The following is an 18,739-nucleotide window of genomic DNA, read 5'->3' as shown; positions in this document are numbered from 1 at the left end:
ACGCTGATATGAAAGATATGAAACGTACAAATACATTTGTGGTTTGCAGAAACGAACAATGCCAACATTTCCTTGGCGACTGGGTTGCCAGTAAAGCATAAATCTCACCTTTATGTGACGATGTATTTTTGAGAATTTTCATTTAACTCTTGTGTGAAAAAACAAACAAATTTATTTTTGTGTTGAAACATGTCCGGAGTGAATCTTCAAAGAAATAACTCAAGTCTAGTTTTCATTAATTTGGTCCAACTTTATTAGTTATTTCTTGTAACTGAAATTTTGCAATGCGTGTGCGGAAACATAGCAGTGTTGACTTGGAAGAGGTTGATTCATTTGACCTTTCAGTACACTGAGGCTCCCACGATATCCGGAGATGATTTAAGTGTCGATGGGGGCGGCTTCAGGAATGAATTGTTAAATCCAAGAATAATATGTTGTGATACATTTTTTACATACTCTTTAAACAGATAAAATCTTTTTACTATGATTTAATTTGGGAACACAATGTAAACAAATGCTACTTCTCTGACTCATGAATGAACGTGAAGAAATGGGATTTTCAAACCTCACGAATCTTAAACTGGACTTAGATGGGTCTTTGTGTGAAGGCCTCACTGATGCTGATTATACATTGTGGAAGACTCAAGAAGCCACTCTGCTGCAGTGCCTTTAAATTTCCAACCCTTGAGGTCAAACCTCAGTATAAACTTGCTAAATATGCATGACAGTGTTCCTGTACTGTCGGTGACCAGAGAGAGAAAGAAAAAACAAAAAGCTTGAATGCTGCAGCTGTGTGTGATGCAGACGTTTTACAGTGAGCTCTGTGATTCGGGGGTTACTCTGTGAGCTAAAAACAATAACCACACAAATGTACAGTAACAGTCTACGAAGCCAACGTATTCAAACACCAAAAAGTGCTGTCACCAATACAAGCCTTTTGTTTACACACACACACACACACACACACACACACACACACACACACACACACAAAAAAGTCAGGGCCTGGCTTCTTTCACCATGCAACAGTTTTTTCACAGATGATTCAACTTAAGTGTGTGAAGATGATGAAAGAGATGTGGAATGAGGATCCTTTTCTTTTTTTCTTTTTTTTCCAAAGCAGGCCTGCTGTCGCCCCGCCTAATAACAACTAGCTTTGATTCCTCAGTGGCCACAGAATAGCTACATTCCTCGGATTTGCTCGAACATTCAGAGAGAAACACAACAATGGTTTTCACCCACCACCTCTACATCACAATAGAAACGCCCCCCCCACCCCACCCCCCCCCAACCTCAAAGACCAAACACATATAGAGCGAGGATCACTGCGTAATTACAAAACTGCAAGCAGACTACAAAGTGAGAGATAATGTCAGCTATGTTGTGTAAACTTTGAACTATTTTTGTCTTCCCACCCGGTGCTGCTGTTATTTGAAAGCACAAAGCGACTCCCTGATGCAGAAATCAACCTCCAGGACAAAAACTGTATACAACTAATAAATGTGCCGTCGAGTGTCTGCATGTAGCCACGCTGCAGCAGATGTGAAACCATTTTTTTTTTACATGTTATGGCACAATAACCACTTTGTCACAACTATTAAAACTTTTTATAAAGTATACCTGGATTTAGAGCTTAAAGATGACAGACATTAACCACTTACCATGCTGATGATGCTTGTAACGCGTCATTATTTAACATACAGTACATATTTTGGCTTTCAAACATCGCAGGTCGATAGATATTGTTTCTTATAAACAGCACTAAACTTCAAAGAACAGAACAATCGTCACAAATGAGGGTTTCACAGATTTGGCTATACTTTTGAAAATCATCAAATGGTGACAAATGATGGAGGGGAAGAAAAAAAAAAAAAAAAAAACGTCATATGTGAAATCAACAGGTGACCGGAGGTTGCCGTGGGCTCCTGCGGGAGACAGTATCTGTACAGGTGATGTTTTATCACAGACGAAAAGTGAGACACTGATAAATGGCATCCATCGCTTTGAGAGCAGGCACCCACTGAGAGGATGCTCTGCCGATACATGAACATTATACAGTCTGTTATTAGGTTTAGAGTAGTGGGTGTATTGGTGGACAGCACCAGCCAATACCAGGATAAAAGAGTGCCTGATGGGTGAGGATGTCCCTCCTCCTCCTGTCCATCACCAGGAAGTCCCTGCTGTCCTCTGTCTTATCTAATCAGTCCCTCTTCTTGTCCTGCTCCTCTGCAACCTCCTCCACCTGAGGCCCGCCGGGGAAGGCGTGGTGATACAGGTGCCTGTGATTGGCTGCTACATTGTACAGCTTGTAGAGAGCCTGGTGGAGCAGAGACGAGAGACAGAGAGAGAGAGGCGGTTAAAGGTGGAGAACAGAGAGAGGTCTGCCTTCTCTCCAATATAATGGAACTAGATGGCACTCAGCTTGTGGTGCTTGAAGTGCCAAAAAATACATTTGAAAAACTAAACATCAATGTCTCTTTCTAGAAATCATGATCAAGTTACTCAAGATAATCCACAGACCTTGTTGTGAGCAGTTTCATGTAGGAACTATTTTCTCTCTACTGAACAACACCCACCAACTGTATCACTGCGCAAAAAGAAGCGTGCATCTACTCATGGACGAGAGGCTCATGACAGTGTGAGATGTAAATGTTAATGGCGTCCTCCTTGGCTGAACATTAACCAAGATTATAGTCAACTAAAACTAAACTAAAAACTGAAACTAGGTGTGGAAAATAAAACATTTTATTTAACTGAAATAAAAACCAAACTACACTGCGCAGAAGGATGTGTGCATCTACTGCTAGCTCAGCAAACTAACGTTATAGAGTCAGAGTTATTAGAGTTTTGTAATTTTCATTAGGTTTTATTTTTATTTCACTTTTTGTTTTCAGTTCAGTTTAGTTTCAGTTAGTTTCCAGAGTGGGTTTTATTGTTTTACTTAATTTTCATTGTTTAAAAATGCTGAAGTTTTAGTTTCATTTTATTAGTTTTAGGGTTTTTTGTTATACTTTGGGGGCTACTTCTCAGGGGCAAGATTTAAAAAGTTCATTATAGATATTACAATACAAGCACAACATTTTGTGAAGGTGATTGACTCACCGTCTTGTAGATATCCGCCCCTAAATGAACATATCAATGCCTCCTCCTGCTTGTTGTGTGACAGATTTGATCAAATTGGCTGAGAATAAAACTTACCTTTATTTTAGTTAGTTATGTAAACATATTGTTTTAGTTTTCAGTTTTTATTTCAGCAACCTAAAATGTTTTTTCACACCTAGTTCTAGTTTTTAGTTTAGTTTTAGTTAACTATAATCTTGGTTACAGCTCAGCAGAGGAGAACACCATTAATGTTCACATCTTGCGCTGTCACCAGCCTCTCGTCCCTGAGTAGATGCACGCTTCCCTCTGGGCAGTGATACAGTTGGTAAGTGTAGTTCGGTAGAAAGAAAATAGTTCCTACATGAAACTGCTCAAAACAAGGTCTGTGGATTATCTTGAGTAACTGGGTCATGAATTCTGGAAAGAGCAACACATTCTCTCCCCCAGCTCATCTAATACCAACACAGTGGCTGTACACATCAAACTATGACACTCTGGTTTCCTTCCAGCATTTTTTAAAAATGAACTTACTTTTTCCACAGAAAAGATTAACTTTTTTTAGATTTACTTCCTGAAGTTTAGGCAACAAGAGAGCATGGTTAGTTTTAGAAAAAACATCATGGCTTGGCTTAAAATAAGTATGTTTGTTTATAATGTAACATCATGTGATATACGTCCCCTGCATAACCTGACATACGTCACTAGCATAGTATGCCACACATAGTAGCATATTATGTTTTTATTGAAATAACTCGACTGACTTTTGGTTTCACACAAGACACAAACAGCTGTCCTCTGGGTAAAAGGACAGAGTTTGTTGCATCACAAAAATGCTGCCGCCCGGTGTGTCTCATTCAGCCACTGGAAGGTGCCTCAGTGTGAAGGTATTTGAGAAGTGGGAGTGAAAGTTAGACAGAGACATTGCTCTTGAGTTTTTCAAATGTATTTCTCCAGCGCTCTGAGCACCACAAGCTGAGTGCCATCTAGTTCCATTATATTTGAGAGAAAGCAGACATCTCTATGGCTGATATCTCCAACACTCACCAACTCACACCAAAACAATCTAGACTGATGACTAGCACTACGGGTAAGAGGAAAAATATGTATTTTTGATTTTGGGGTGAACTGTCCCTTTAAGATGATATCAGGGTAGTGATATAGTAGAGCAAGTTTGGGAGCAATGTGGATAGTGACAAAAAGCCAACAAAGAGACCCATGAATGTTAAAAAAAAGTGTGTACTATTGTATATTTTTGTATATGTTGCTGTGAGGATGTAAATGACATTAGCTCATCAATACTCTCCCAAAAGAAGCCTCTGTTATCCTTTGTAAATATTCCCACGTGGATTGCTTCACTTACCTCATTTGTGCTCCCCTGCAGAGGCATTAATAAGAAAAGAAATATATAGTGTGAGCACAAACATACATATATATACACAACATAAATCATGTTTCAATAACAGTTCACTATTACTGTAAATGGATCTGGCCTCAGTCTCTCTGTCACTGATTTAAAGGTGACTGTCGCCCTCTGGTGGTGTAAAGACACTTGATAAAGGTGACTGTCGCCCTCTGGTGGTGTAAAGACACTTGATTATGTCACAGATAAACACTGCATGTGCACTTGACTGTGCAGCATGTGTCTCTGCTGTACATGGTGTATTCCAGATTATTCTCTTAGTTGATTAACTTTTAGGTCAATTAACAGAAAATCTATCCATTTTAACAGAGGTTTTCATAACTGAGACATTTTAAAGCATAAAATAGCAAAGATTTACTTCTTCCAGCCTCTAAGGTAGTCTAAGCAACAACAAGCTAAGACACTGTTTATTAGGAAGTACTCGCTTTAGGACATTGGGACTTTACTGTCGTGATGTGTGTTAACTTAATCCATGTTTGGTTTGTCTGTGCACATATGAAGAAATTTTTATCTTCCTGTCCAGTTTGCAAAAACTTGCTGAGGATTCTGCATTATTAATAAGTGAACTTAAACATGGTGAGTATTGATTCAAATATTGATTAAGTTAGACAGACAGATTTATTCCTAACTTCATTAATGTTTATGTTGTCGTTGAATTACCTGGTCCCACAGTGCACCAGCCACCTGGTCGATGACGGCGCCGAGTTCTCGGTATTCCCCGGAGTACCGGATGTAGGCCCAGGTGCAGAGAGTGATCAGTGCCAGGCCCAGGATCATGTTACACAAGCTGGCAATGATGTCCACGCCCACAAAGCCCGTGATGCCCGCAGCCACGTACATGACAAAGATGACCACAAACAGGGTGGCCGGCGTCCGGGCTGCATGGAAAATGTTCTTGGAGTCATTGTGCTTGATGTACTGGACAAACACCTCGTCGATCTCTCCCTCCAGCTGCTGCAGGTAGCGGCGGCTGAACTCCTCGCCTCCCATCTTCTTCACGCCCCGAAACACCTGCAGGGCCTCCTCTCTGATGTTGCTGTGTCGAGCCTGCAGCTCACTGGGGGCCAGGAAGGGCCGGTCACCGCCGCAGACCTGAGAACAGTACAGAGTAGGGACAGTGAGAGGATTAGACAGCCGGGAGACAAATAGGGATCTATCTGAAAATCCTGTTTTCACCTACCTCCTCCATTTTCTTGTTGTACAGATCCTTTGCAGCCGCGACTGCTGCCAAATTATTCGCCTCTGCTGTGGCCTGAGAGGAAGCAGATAAAAAAAATAGTCATCATTTATTTTAAGGTTATATAAGATAAAATATAAGTATATAACTTTAAAAACTTGCAATAAAATATTCAGACGATGGAGAAAATGTACCTGCAGCATGGACTTCGGATGTGGCAGCTCCTCACCTTGGTAGATTTTGATGTACGCCTGAAACAAACAAAGGGATGACAAAAGCATTAGAAGTAACAGAACTGGTTAATTTAAAGGGTAACTTAAGTATTTTTCAACCCAAACCCTATTTTCCTACATTTTTGTGTCTAAGTGACTCATGGGATCAGTAATTTTTGAAACTGGTCCAGTGCAGAGCGAGAGCGCTGCAGCTGACAGTGGTGAAACAGGCTGCAGTGTAATCACTTGGGGCATTTGTGCTTCGCCAATTTACGTCCACTTTAAGTCCACTTTTTTAATACTGACAGGCTCAGCTTGTTACTCTAAAGGCCAAAAAAATACGCCCCTATTATTTTCAAAGTGCAATTCCACACTGGCGGCGGCAAGACGCACATAAGCACTGCTTGATGCACCACCCCATGACACTTTACGCCACTGTCCTATTTCCAGCCTCACCACCCCTGGAATTAAAAGCTTTTTCCCTGCACTTGCTCTCTACTCTCCTCTCCTCAGCACTGATGTATAAAGAGATTTCTGTAGCTGTTGCTACAGAGTTAAGACGTCTGTTTCTGGTTAAACAAAAATGATCTTATTCTTTAATAAAAAGGTATATCTCTGTAGGGATCCTTTCATAATGTAGTCAGACACTTAGAATAACAATCTGAGCCTGTCAGTGGCAAAAACAAGCACTTTTAGAGAACATAAATTAACCGTGCACAAATGCCCCTAAGGGTTACATTGCAGCCTGTTTAGTGGCTGCAGGCTCCCGCTCAGTACTGGACCAGTTTCAAAAGCTGTTGTTACCATTAGTCATTTAGGCACAGAAACATGTGAAATTAGGGGCCAGGTTAAAAAAATACTTAAGTTACCCTTTAACTAATATTGATATGTTGAATTTATTCACAGTCGTGCAGAAACATACTCTTTATTAGTTATCAACATACATAATAAAGGACAATATGACTTAATGTCCAGTAGAGGGGATAGAACGAACAGTTTGATTTTATCTGATAATTTAAATGTAAAGTTTTAGTCTTAAGATTAAAAAACATAATCAATATTGAAAAGAAAGTACAGTGTTGGTTTGTGTGTTTCATATTAACACTGTTCTGTGCTCTGACCTTGAAGTACTCCAGCAGGCCTCTGCAGGTGATCTTGCTGCCATTGATCTCCTTTACGTCGATGTTACGAGGACTGAGAAGCCACGGGACCAGAACCTTCAGGTTGTTTATGAACTCACCGTCGATCTCTAGACGGGGGAGGAGAGGCAACGCCTGGTGAGTGTGTGCAGTATATGAGCTGAAATTCAACATTGTTTGCTCTGTTATATTCAGTTCCTGGTGGTATGTGTGGTAACAATTCAGAGCAGCAAACAGTGTTTTCAATAACTCCAGTGCACCACCTGCTCCTGTACATATTTACACCTGTTTCACCTCCAACATTCAGGCTGTTGTTTAGATCTATAAATATACGTATGTTTATAATTCTGTGTACTAATGCCTTCTATGTTTTACAACCTGTCGGGTTCTTTCTCAGAGCCATGCTGTAACATTTATTTTTTTATTTATTACACAGATTCATACATTTTATGAATTATTGTAAAAAGTACATTTATGTACTATCTCAACTCACCCATTACCTAAATTATCTGATTCAAATTTCTACATATCATCTGACTTTTAATCAAAAGTCAACAGCCATCCTGACATGTTGATGTTTAGCAGGTTATGTTGTTGGTAATCACATTAGTTTAGTGTGTTAGTATGCTAACATTTGCTAATTACTGCAGCACTTAACACAAAGTACAGCTGAGGCTGATGTGTCTTTAGCTTTTGCGAGTACTTGGTCATAAACTAAAGTATTGGACATATTAAAGCTGGAATGCAAGACATGTAAATGACGGTTCGTCACAGCCCTCACATAATGAGTTCACACAGTTCTAATTAATCCAATCACTGCCAGGAAAAGCTATGTTTATCTGTATTTTGCAGTATACTGGAGTTGTGGTGTCTGTGGCGACTTTGCCGTGCTGGTGCATCAGAAGCAATGCTTTTTACGTCAACCAGTCAGAGCTAAAGGAAGCAGGAATGGGGGAGGGACCATAGTGACAGAGCAGCAGCTGGTAGTATGGTGAAAGCTACAGCAGAAAATCCAAAAGGCATCCAAGAAAAGTTTCTAAAGGGGATGCTTCCGATAAAAAAATAAACTCGGCTTTTAGAGGAAGGATTAAAGTTTAAAAAAAAAAAAAAGACTTAAATAAAGCGCTCCTGGGGGCAGAGGCGTTACGACGAGCCCACCTGCAGGCATAGCTCATAAGCACACGTCGACAGTGTTTGTGTAATTACTCCCGCTACCAGAGGGGGGAGACAAAAGCTTGACCCAATAGAGTGCCCCAGGAATGAGTCCTAAGACCCGGAAATGAGTCAGCATTTTACCACTCCTAGTTCCCTTGTCTCAAAGTCAATTGATTTTTGAATGGGTTTTTGTTTGGAAGCCTGAAATAAGGTCTGTGGTTCACATATGCTTAAGAGACTTTTATTTTTTGTTCTACAAGATAAAATATATCACTAAATACCACACTCTGAAGCTTCTATGTGTCTTAAAAAAAGGCGGTTGCTAACAAGTGGCTAAATGAGACTACAGAAAGTCATCACGCCGCGCCGCACCAAACACAGCTTTACGATCTTGTTATGGCAGTGACGTTAGGTCATGCGACCACAGCGTAGTTCTTTTATAGCTTAACGTTAGCTTATCACTTGGCAACGGCATTTAGACGTCAGTGATCATGAAAGTGGTGTTCATTTCTGGATGTGTAAGCATCATAAACATTTGTTTATTTTTAGCAATAATCCAAAATCCAATGGAAAAATCCCACATGTAGTGTGATGCTAACTTCGGCGTCAGCCTACAGAAAAACGTCAACCCTGGGGCACTTTATGATAGATGAAAAGACAGAGGATTACCAAAGTTAATATAGTTTATCCTTAGAAGGAACATTCATGTATGTGCCAACTGTCATGGCAATTATTCCGAGACATTTCCCTGAGACATTTAACAAAAACAAAAATGTCAATGTCAAGCACTGAAAGAAAAGTCCAAGGATCAACAAAATCTGTATGAAGTATCATGGCAGACCACCAAAAGTTGTCACGATATGTCAGTGAACCAAAGTGGTAGACGTGTGTTAATGAGACACTGAATAAAAAAAGTGTACCTATAATTCTTCCATCAAAGTGTGGGTTGGTGGCCACCTTGAGGCCGGGGTGAGGCATCAGGAAACAGGAGATGTTGGTGAAGCAGGAGTGGATGTGTTTACGCACGTTCTGCAGCTCCTCATGCTGGTTCTCTGAGATCTAAACCCCAAACACCACAACATGTATCAAGTTTCAGAAGTGCATTAGTTTGGTTTAGCAAGCCTCACTTAGATCAGAGCAGCAATCATTCAAAACTGAACAATGTCAGTGAGATGTTCAACATCAAAGCAGGGTGGGTGACACTGACCTTAAGTCTCTTCTCGAGGAACTTCATGCCCCCCTCCTGTCCGTAAGGAAACTCATATGGAAAGCTCCAGTCTCGAACGAGGAAGATCATCGACTAAGACCAAAAACAAACTGACATGGGCATCTTGTAGTGCACATTATGTTCAAATAGTAAATACAAATAAGTCCCTGCATTTTTTGAGTGACAGACACTTTCGAATCCTTTTTAACTGATTATCTAAACTTTCCATTGCTCAGTTAATTTCCTTCCAAACAAACCTCAATCCAATATTTCAAGATGCCTAAAGCAAACACCAATAATAATTTGTAAATGTCATTTCCTGACATTTGGATGCAATCAGCAAATCCATCCAGCGAGGAAAGAAATGATTTACAGTACCTGGAATGGTTTGAGGAAAGTCTCCTCCATAGCTAGTCTGCCGTACTCAGTGAAAAGCTGAAATAAGACAACATGAGTGAGGATGTGAAATGTTGAGTTTAAGTACCGTATTCATTAAATAAAAGAGCAACAGGAATGTCTGAACCACTAGAATGCTTAAGAAATACTATGGGAACGCATTCATTCAGATTATGGCTTCAGTGGTATACTAATACTAATATGCATCATGTCTGGTTTGAAAAAGGTTTCAAATCTGTACTTTGCTCTTTGTGCTCTCAGTTATGCATTAATGTCAACACTTATAAGCGTTACCTGCAGGTGCTGAAGGTCGTCCTCTTGTACATTCTGAGAGATGTTGTAAACCTGAAATAGATCATTCATTTACAGTGTAATTTCTATAAAAGTGAAGTATAGAGTACATTCATCTTATAAAATCATGTTGGTGTGTGAAACCAAAGGAACAGTCAAAGAACAAACAAGACCAACAGTCTACAGCCGAGCTAACGGCTCTGCAAGCAGCTGTTTTCAGCTAAGTACTGACATCAACATGCTGATAATCTCACAGTGACAATGCTAACATGCTGATGTTTAGTAGGTTTCATGTTTACCGTGTTCACCATCTAGGTTTAGGGCATTGGTTCCCAAACTGTGGGGTGCACCCCTTAGGGGGAGTCCATTGTTATAAAAGGAGAGCACGGCGAGGCTAAATATAAATGATGGATGAAATTTTTATCCAACCTGTCACTTTGATTCGAGTTTCTGATGTATGAATTAGCTTAACCGGGTCAGTTTAAAGACAAAAATAACATACAGAAAACATGATGACTCTGACACAAGAAAAGTTGACTATAGTGTGACTAAAACTAATAAGCATTTTCGTCTCAAGACTAAGACTACATCTAAAATAGCTGTCAAAATTAACCCTGTCAAGTTTGCAAAAAACACCTTTTTTTGTAAGTACAGTGAATTTCCGACACAAAGCTTTTTACTTTGAATTGCCTTTTCCTGCTGTAGAGTGAGTGACTAACAGACAGCTACTTGGCAGAGACAACAAACTAACTACACGACATGGCCAAAAGCAAGTATGATGCTGAATATATTAAACTGTGTGGACCTTGAACTGACGACTAAGGGGAAGTTTGGACCCCATGGCTGGACCAGTTGGGAACCGCTGCCCTAACCCATGTTATATTAAGCAAATACAGCACTGGGGAACATAATTTTCAGGTTCATATTATGTGCTATATAGAGCTGGGGACCATTGGACCCTGGGAGAGTAGGATCTTGGGAACATAGGAATGACCCCCATTTAGGGAGTTAGCATGCTAACATTTGCCATATACACAATGTACAGCTTAGGCTAACAGGGACATAATTTGTTTTTCAGATATGTGGTTATACACAAGTATTGAACAAATCAAATTTTGACCTGATGATTGCACTTAACAAAAACATTAAGGAGATTCAAATCCCAGCCATTTCTGGTTACTTCCGGTGTTCCTCAAGGTTCTGTCTTGGGTCCCCTTCTGGTTATCATCTACTCACTTCCTCTCTGCTACATCCTCTGTAAATTTAACATCCATTTTCATTGCTATGCAGATGACACCCAGCTCTATCTGCCCACCAAACCTACCTCCCCACAGGTTAAGAGTCTGGGTGTCATCCTCGACAGCACTCTGTCATTCCAAGCTCACATTAATAATGTCACTTGGTCTGCGTACTTCCATCTACACAACATTAACTGCCTTCACCCGTCCCTCACACCACACAGTGCTGCCATTCTTGTTCACACCCTTGTTACATCCCGTAATGATTACTGTACCTCACTCCTTTTTGGTGTTCCTCTCAAGTCTATCCTCAAACTTCAACTGGTCCAGCATCATCACTGGAACCCCCTCCATCAATCACGTCACTCCTGTCCTTCAGCAGCTTCACTGGCTCTCAGTTGAGTACTGCGCTGACTTTAAGATCTTACTCCTCACCTTTAAGGCCATCCACAACCTGGCTCCTTTGTACCTCTCGGAACTTTTGCACATCCACACCTCCACCCACACTGTCAGGTCTTCCTCGTCCATCCACCTCACTGTCCCCTCAACTCTCTCTCAACTTTCAAAAGCCCGCCTCAGAACTCACCTCTTTCAAATAGCCTATTCAGTCTGACTCCCGTCCATCTAGTCACACATATTCTCTGTTCACCCTGAACTTTATTCACTGTAAACTTGATTTGGTGATTATTTGTTTGTCTTTATGTTATTATTTATTTATTTATTTAATGTTACTATATTCCTTATCTCGATGACTTTTTTAATCTGCTGTTATTTTCTCTATCTTTGCCTGTAAGGTGAAAGGTCGTGAAAGGCGCCTATTAATAAAAGGTATTATTATTATTATTTTTATAATAACCAGAGTGATTACAGTTTATCCTAAAGGGGGGCGTGAATGTCTCTCAATAGCTGTTGAGATATTTTAGTCTGGACTAAAGCGGATATATACATATATATATATATAAACATACATATTCATTAATTTACATAAATATGCACATATGTCTTTACTGAATCAAAGCTGGGTCACACGGGTGAAAGTCACCGTACCTGCATGGAGCTTATCATCGTGCTGAGTGCAAACACAGTGGCTGAATCCCTCAGTGTCGACTGGCTGTCAAACGTGCCTTGTGTGTCCATTAGTAACACAGCAACCTGTGAAACGAGACAGATGAAGACACTGACATGTGCTGCAAGATAATCTTAACGCTTCTCTCGCCTCCTCTGCACTGTGGAGAGGGAGTTGTAATAGTGTGTGTGGGGGATTAGAGAGTCTGTTACAGGCAGGGAAAATGAGTGAGGAAGCAGTCAGTTGGTTTGAATGGAGATTTAAATGGAGAGAAGATCATGAAAGGGACCAGCCCTACTCTGATTTGAAAAAATAACACAAGTACAATAATTTAGGAGGAAATTTAAAGCTGACAAACAGTAGTATTTTGGTTTTTGCTGCTGCCGTCTGTGCAGACTAAAGATAGGAGACATTTGGCTGATGTAAGTGTAAACACAGCTAGTTAGAAGTGTCTAAATGCAGAAATGGCTTCCTTCTAGTGTGGTTTTCCTGAGCAGCTTGTACGTGTGAAAGCGTGTAACTGTATGAATATAAAGGTGAGGAGCAGACCTGTTGCCAAGATGAATAAAAATATTTAAAAAGGTAGCAAAGAAGAAGGTTAATGAAGTATCAGTGTCATGTTTAATTATGCCTCATTATACCTTGCTGCATTCTAATAATCTCTAGAGAATGGTGTACAGTCAAGGGCATCACCTTTCTGCCATCTGGCTTGTCCACCAGGAAGACCTCGCTCCAGATCTGGATCCCGGTGGTCTCCCTCTCCGAGCCCCCCCTCCAGGAGAAGCCAGTCAGAGGCTCCTCTGGATCTCCGAGCCAGCCTTCAGATGCCTGAGCACAGCGGGATCACAAGCGTTAGTTCAAGTGTTTAAATATCTTTTATCCTTTTTAATGAAGAGTGGGATTTCTGGTCAGTATGTGCTCTGCTGTTTTTCTTTTATTGTATCTGCCTACATTATACAGCAGTCACAATAACTACAAACAATATAGTATATACACAATATATATTACAGCTGTGGTTCCCAACTGGTCCAGCCACGGGGTCCAGAGTTCTCCTTAGTCATTAGTTGAAGGTCCACACAGTTTAATACATTCAGCGTCATTTTTGCGTTTGGCCACGTCGTTGTGCTACTTTGCTGTCTCTGTGAAGTAGCTGTCCGTAGCTGTTCAGCAGGAAATGGCACTTCAAAATAAAAGCTATGTGTTGGAAATTCACTGTACTTCAAAATAAGTGTGTTATTACAATCTTGACACGTTTGCGAGTCACTTGCAGTGCAATCGACCACGACCCACGCATTACTTTGGACTGTGGGAGGAAGCCGGAGAAAACCCACACTGACACGGAGAGAACATGCAAACTCATAGCTTTAAAAAATGAGCTTGTCACAGCCTCTTAAAGAAAGTAATACATCCAATTATTTTTACCACGGGGGCCATGGCCTCCCCTGGCTCCTCTTGGGAGCGCCACTGCATCCAAGCCAATAGTCTGAGGGACATCCCTGTAGCTTCACCAAAAAAGTGCAAAACCTTACTTTTTTTTTCCATTTCTCTTTTTATTTCCAAACTTTTTTCAGATTTTCTTACCTATCCTTTTATGAATTTATTTACATCCATTTATGTGCTGCATCCTAATATGTTTTCTTGCCACCCTTTCAAAATTTAATTCACTGAAAAAATGTAATAAGTCTGAGTCAAAATGCATTTTTAAAATGTCCAGTAATCTACTCATTTGCTGTGTTATACTTAGGAAGAATACCTGAAACTGTCCCACACAAAGATAAATAGTTATTAAAGATACTTTTGGCAAGTAACGCCATAATTCGCAAATGGCTGCAAGTTGATCCTCCAACATTGGCCCAATGGCTGGGCATTATAAACCAAATTTACTGTATGGAAAGACTTATTTTCATTTTAAGGCTTGAGATGGAAAAATGTACAAAATATTGGGAGAAATTGATAAATTGATTGTGTATAAATGCTGTTGAGAAAAGTGTGATACTGTACACCAGGATGTATGTGAAAAATGTACTCTGATTTGACCTCGTAACATCCATGACGACCTCATGTTCTTTGTTTCTTAAATAAAAAAAGTCAGTAATGTTCATAAGCTAAATCACACTTTTCCACGGTGACGAAACTGAATTTCTAGGACAAAGGAATTAGACAAACTGGAGTATCAGCAAAATATCTGATATTGGCAGACTCATGGCAGATTCGTTTTAGCCCAACGTCAATATACAAAAGTCAGAACCAATCTTTTAAACATGCGGTCGTCGCATTTACCTTCGAAAAGCAGGAAAAAATATCTGTGTTAGATTTTTTAAGGTAGGAGGACCACACTCCAGGATCTGACACTCCAGATTCAAAAGCTAAACCCCATCCATGGATGTGTTACTAAACAGGCCTACGTGGCACAAACTCAGGGGCCCCAAAATGTCAGTGGGTCCCCTGGCCCTCAGCTGCATAATGTTACTCATATTAAGATGTACTGACCAGGAAGACACTCAAAATGACCACAAAAAGATAAAATAAGACCACAAAGAGATGTAAAAGAACCACAATATAATTAACAAAGAGGGCAAAACAACTACAAATAAGGAGAAAACACCTAAAAAAAGACACAAAATAAAAACCTAAAGGCGCAAAACAACCACCAAGAGACACTAAATTACCTCAAAAAGACACAAAATGGCTACAAAGAGGCATGATGCTACAAAAAAAAAGAGGCAAAACCACCAAAAAGTCTGTGTGTCTCTCTCCTACGTAGGAGAGATTCGTAGGTAGCAGTAGCTTAGTCCATAAGAACTTGGGTTGGGAAAGACACCGAACCCCCAACTGATCGAGGTGCCTGTCCACGGGCAGCCCTCTCGCTCTGACACCTCTCCATGTAATACATGTACGGGTCCTGTTTGTGCATGTGTGTGTATTGCGGGCCTGTGTGTGTATGACAACAGTGAAAAAATTTAATTTCCCCTCTGGGATTAATAAAGTATATCTTCTCCTTCATATCTGCACCCAGGGGCCCCATTGTTCTACAACCTGCCCGTGACCCCCATCGCCCGCGCCGTCACTTACATGGTTGTACATGTAACGCAGCATGAAGTCCATGAGGAAGGACTTGCCCTTGCGGAAAGCTCCAGCCACAGAGATGGCCACCACGTCTCGGTCTCTGACCTCCTCCGCCAGCAGGATGCGACTCAGCGCCGCCTCGTCCAGCTCGAAGGTGTGGTCGTCTTTGACCAGCAGCACCTGCACTGGCCGGGCCCGTCCGTCCGGCTCCTCCTCCTCTGAGCTCCAGTCGTAGACATTTTTGTCACTGAGGGACCCTGGAGGAGAAGACAGAGGGGGAGAGAGCCCAGTAATGGAGAAGTAGTGAAGGAAAAACATATTTTTAATTTATTTAAACATGGTTGCATGCACAGAAATGATCATGTTGATGCTGCTGATATTTTCCGTCTTGTAACGAACCCTGAAAAGTCGACTAAAATGTTATTATAAAAGTGAGTGATGGGCCAGGACGTATCCACAGCGATGATAAGCAAACTTAGTGGTCCATTAAGGGGAGGAAACAGGAGAGTTGAGTCCATTACTCCTTCCTGTTAGCATCAGATCAATAGCATCGCCTGCAAGCTTGTTAATACTAATAATGAATCACGCCATGCTATCCATCCCATCTGTTTGTGTCCAATGAGATCATGTGCATTCAGAGCTTTTTCTGGCGCTTTCCTGGCAGTGACTCAGTGTGTTTCCAATCTCTGCTGTCTCATATAGAGCATGCGAGCTGCATGACCGTCCTGATGCAAACACTGTGGGAGTCTCAGCTTCCAGATCCCATTCATGTAATATACCACTAACTAGTGTCTGACCCTGTGAGCACAGAAGCACCAAAATACACACACACATATACGTCATTCGGTCCAATCTGTGTGGCTGTGATGTTCATTTCAAGGATGTAATTGCACATTAAGCATGCCTATGAGTGTTACAATGACACTGTGGCAGATTAAGGAGTAGCGAGCAAAATTTGGGAGCATGCTGAAAGATTAATGCCGGGTGCCAAGAATGCACGGTGAATAATTGAAGCAGGAATCAGCCAAGGTTTCCTCTCAGGCCCTGAAGAGGACTGTCAGTTTGACTCCACGTCTTTCTGCAAAGGCCTCAGCCCAGGCCTGGCTCCAGCCTGTGCCTGGTTAACCTGATCATGTTGCTGCTGCTCTTAAAACCAACCGAAGACGTCAGAAGCTCTGTCTGCTTAAAGTGGGTCAAACCAGATAAACTGACTAATGACAAACAGCATTCTCCCCCTCTTTTCCCTCAACCTTGATCCAGTCCTCTTTCCCCTCTCCTCTCACAGGCCTGTATTTAAAGTTGAGTGATGTCAGTGCATATTAGGATGCTGGCTGTCATTATAATCATGGTGGTGCAGGGTGATAATGATGATAGCAGTGAAGCTGAGTATAAAGATGATGCTGATAATCATGACAAGCTATTTACTGATGCAACATTACATAATTTCATGGCAGATGCACCACAGAGCATCATAGGAGGCTCAATGTGACAAACACAATGAGATCATAGGGTTATTTTCAGGCCTTTTGGGAGCCTGGACACAGCATTTCCTCATATTGTACACATTTTTTTCCCAAATGGTGACAATATGTGCTTGCTTATGCTTGACTGAGCGACATCAATGCAGTGACAAATATAAAATAATGTGTATTTCTCATTATATATGATATTAGGATGAAAATAAAATCAGTGGTTGCAGTTTTAAGGCAACAAAAACAAGCCCACCATGGTGGAAAACAAACATCTAATTGGCTGCATTGCTTACACCCTCGCCTCGACAGTCAGGAGTAAGGAGGAAAAAAAATGTATGTGCGTCAATGAGAGCATGAAATATCAAATGGTGTACGTACACTCACCCCAGCTGTCTCTTTCTTTGCGGTGTTTGGCCATTATACTGTCCTTATATCCCCTCTGTTTGTCCGTTAATCAGCGGCCCTAGTCGGTAGTCATGAGTGTCGAAGGGTAGGGAGGATGCCCTAGCTCCACCGAAACGATGCTCGTATCGCAGGAGGATGATGGAGCTTTTCTTCCCTGCGTGATGCGGGGCCCGTGAACGCAGCCAGGGGGCGCTGTTGTCTGTTGTGGCCGCTCGGTGTGATGTAGCGGAGGAATAATGCGGAAAAAACGACTGTGGTTCAGCGGATATTGTGCTAGAATGAGCGAAACCACCGAGAATGTTAAGTATGGCTGTTGCAATTGATGTCGAGTCTCTTTCATTGAGAGTACTGTGAAGTTACATTGACAGCTTCCGCCGGAAGGTGGCGGCAGTTACACAGAGAATGGAGCTCACGCTGCCTTCGCGTACCGTCGTAAATAACCGGTACAGAAACAAATCTACTGTACAGAAATTAACCTACTGTACAAAAAATTAACCTACATACTGGATATGACGTGCAGTGGTGGTAGAAGTGCTCAGATCCTTTAATTAGAGGTAGAAATCATGAATTCAAAATGTTACACAAGTAAAAGTGCATTTGTATTACCAGCAGCTGGTGTTGCAATGTTATTGTTAATATGGAAATACTGCCTCTAGTGCTTTTAAAATTGTGTGTCCTCAGGTTTTAGCACTGAATCAAGAAAATCCTGTGAAAATCATGTTTTGTTGATGTATTCAAAGTCTTTTATACTCTTTTATATATTCTTTTTTTTTTTTATTTTGTGGTCTGCTTTTTTGTGTTTTGCTGTGTGTAACATTTTGACCAAGGGACTACAGATGACAAATAGCCTTTTGTCTAATTCTTGCATTTTTATACCATGTGTATTTATTAATTTGCACTGTCCCTTCTTTTTAAAAAAAAAAAATAAAATAGTAATAATATGTTTATTGGTTTTTAAACAACATATAAACTGCTATACAGCATTATGAAAGAAACAGAAAAAAGGGGTATACGTATGCACATGTACACATATACATACATAACAAGATATGCACAAAACCTTCAAAAGAACAGGCAGTTGCAGAAGATGAAGGCCTAATCAGGGTCCATCCTGTTGTGATTGGCTACAAGATTAAAAAAAAAAAATATATATATATTTAAAAAAAAAGAAAAAGTAATTAAGCACTGTCCCTTCTTAAATAAACTAAACTAAGCAAAATGCACTTTAAAGTATCACAGGTTAAAGAACTCAGTATGCAGATAAAGTGTTATAGAGTGTGATAATTTTATTTTTATTTATTGTACGATTGTTATTTATTTGTATTACTCTTTGTACTATAAAATTCTGCTGCCTCTTGGCCAGGTCGCTTTTGAAAAAGAGATTCTATATCTC

At 40.7% G+C, this 18,739-nt stretch overlaps 1 protein-coding gene across 2 annotated transcripts; it reads right to left on the bottom strand.

Moving 5' to 3' along the window:
- Positions 1 to 229: 229 nt before the first annotated feature.
- atl1 (atlastin GTPase 1) lies at positions 230 to 18,609 on the bottom strand. 2 transcript variants are annotated; one of them, XM_050062677.1, is made up of 14 exons: positions 17,320 to 18,609; positions 15,476 to 15,726; positions 13,097 to 13,231; positions 12,385 to 12,489; positions 10,103 to 10,153; positions 9,791 to 9,847; positions 9,413 to 9,505; positions 9,126 to 9,264; positions 7,033 to 7,160; positions 5,894 to 5,950; positions 5,703 to 5,774; positions 5,183 to 5,614; positions 4,463 to 4,477; positions 230 to 2,317 (listed from the first exon to the last, which is right to left on the bottom strand). In XM_050062677.1, exons 1-14 carry the CDS (start codon positions 17,357 to 17,359, stop codon positions 2,201 to 2,203), a joined length of 1,692 nt encoding a protein of 563 aa, XP_049918634.1. In that variant the 5' UTR covers positions 17,360 to 18,609; the 3' UTR covers positions 230 to 2,200. The 2 variants fall into 2 exon arrangements, with proteins under 2 accessions (XP_049918634.1, XP_049918635.1); XM_050062678.1 differs by having other exon boundaries at positions 17,326 to 18,608.
- Positions 18,610 to 18,739: the final 130 nt, after the last annotated feature.

Source organism: Epinephelus moara, chromosome 14 (assembly GCF_006386435.1).
Source record: "Epinephelus moara isolate mb chromosome 14, YSFRI_EMoa_1.0, whole genome shotgun sequence".
Taxonomy (NCBI): Eukaryota; Metazoa; Chordata; class Actinopteri; order Perciformes; family Serranidae; genus Epinephelus; species Epinephelus moara.
The sequence above is the reverse complement of the archived record's forward strand: the minus strand, read 5'-3'. Positions and strand labels throughout refer to the sequence as shown.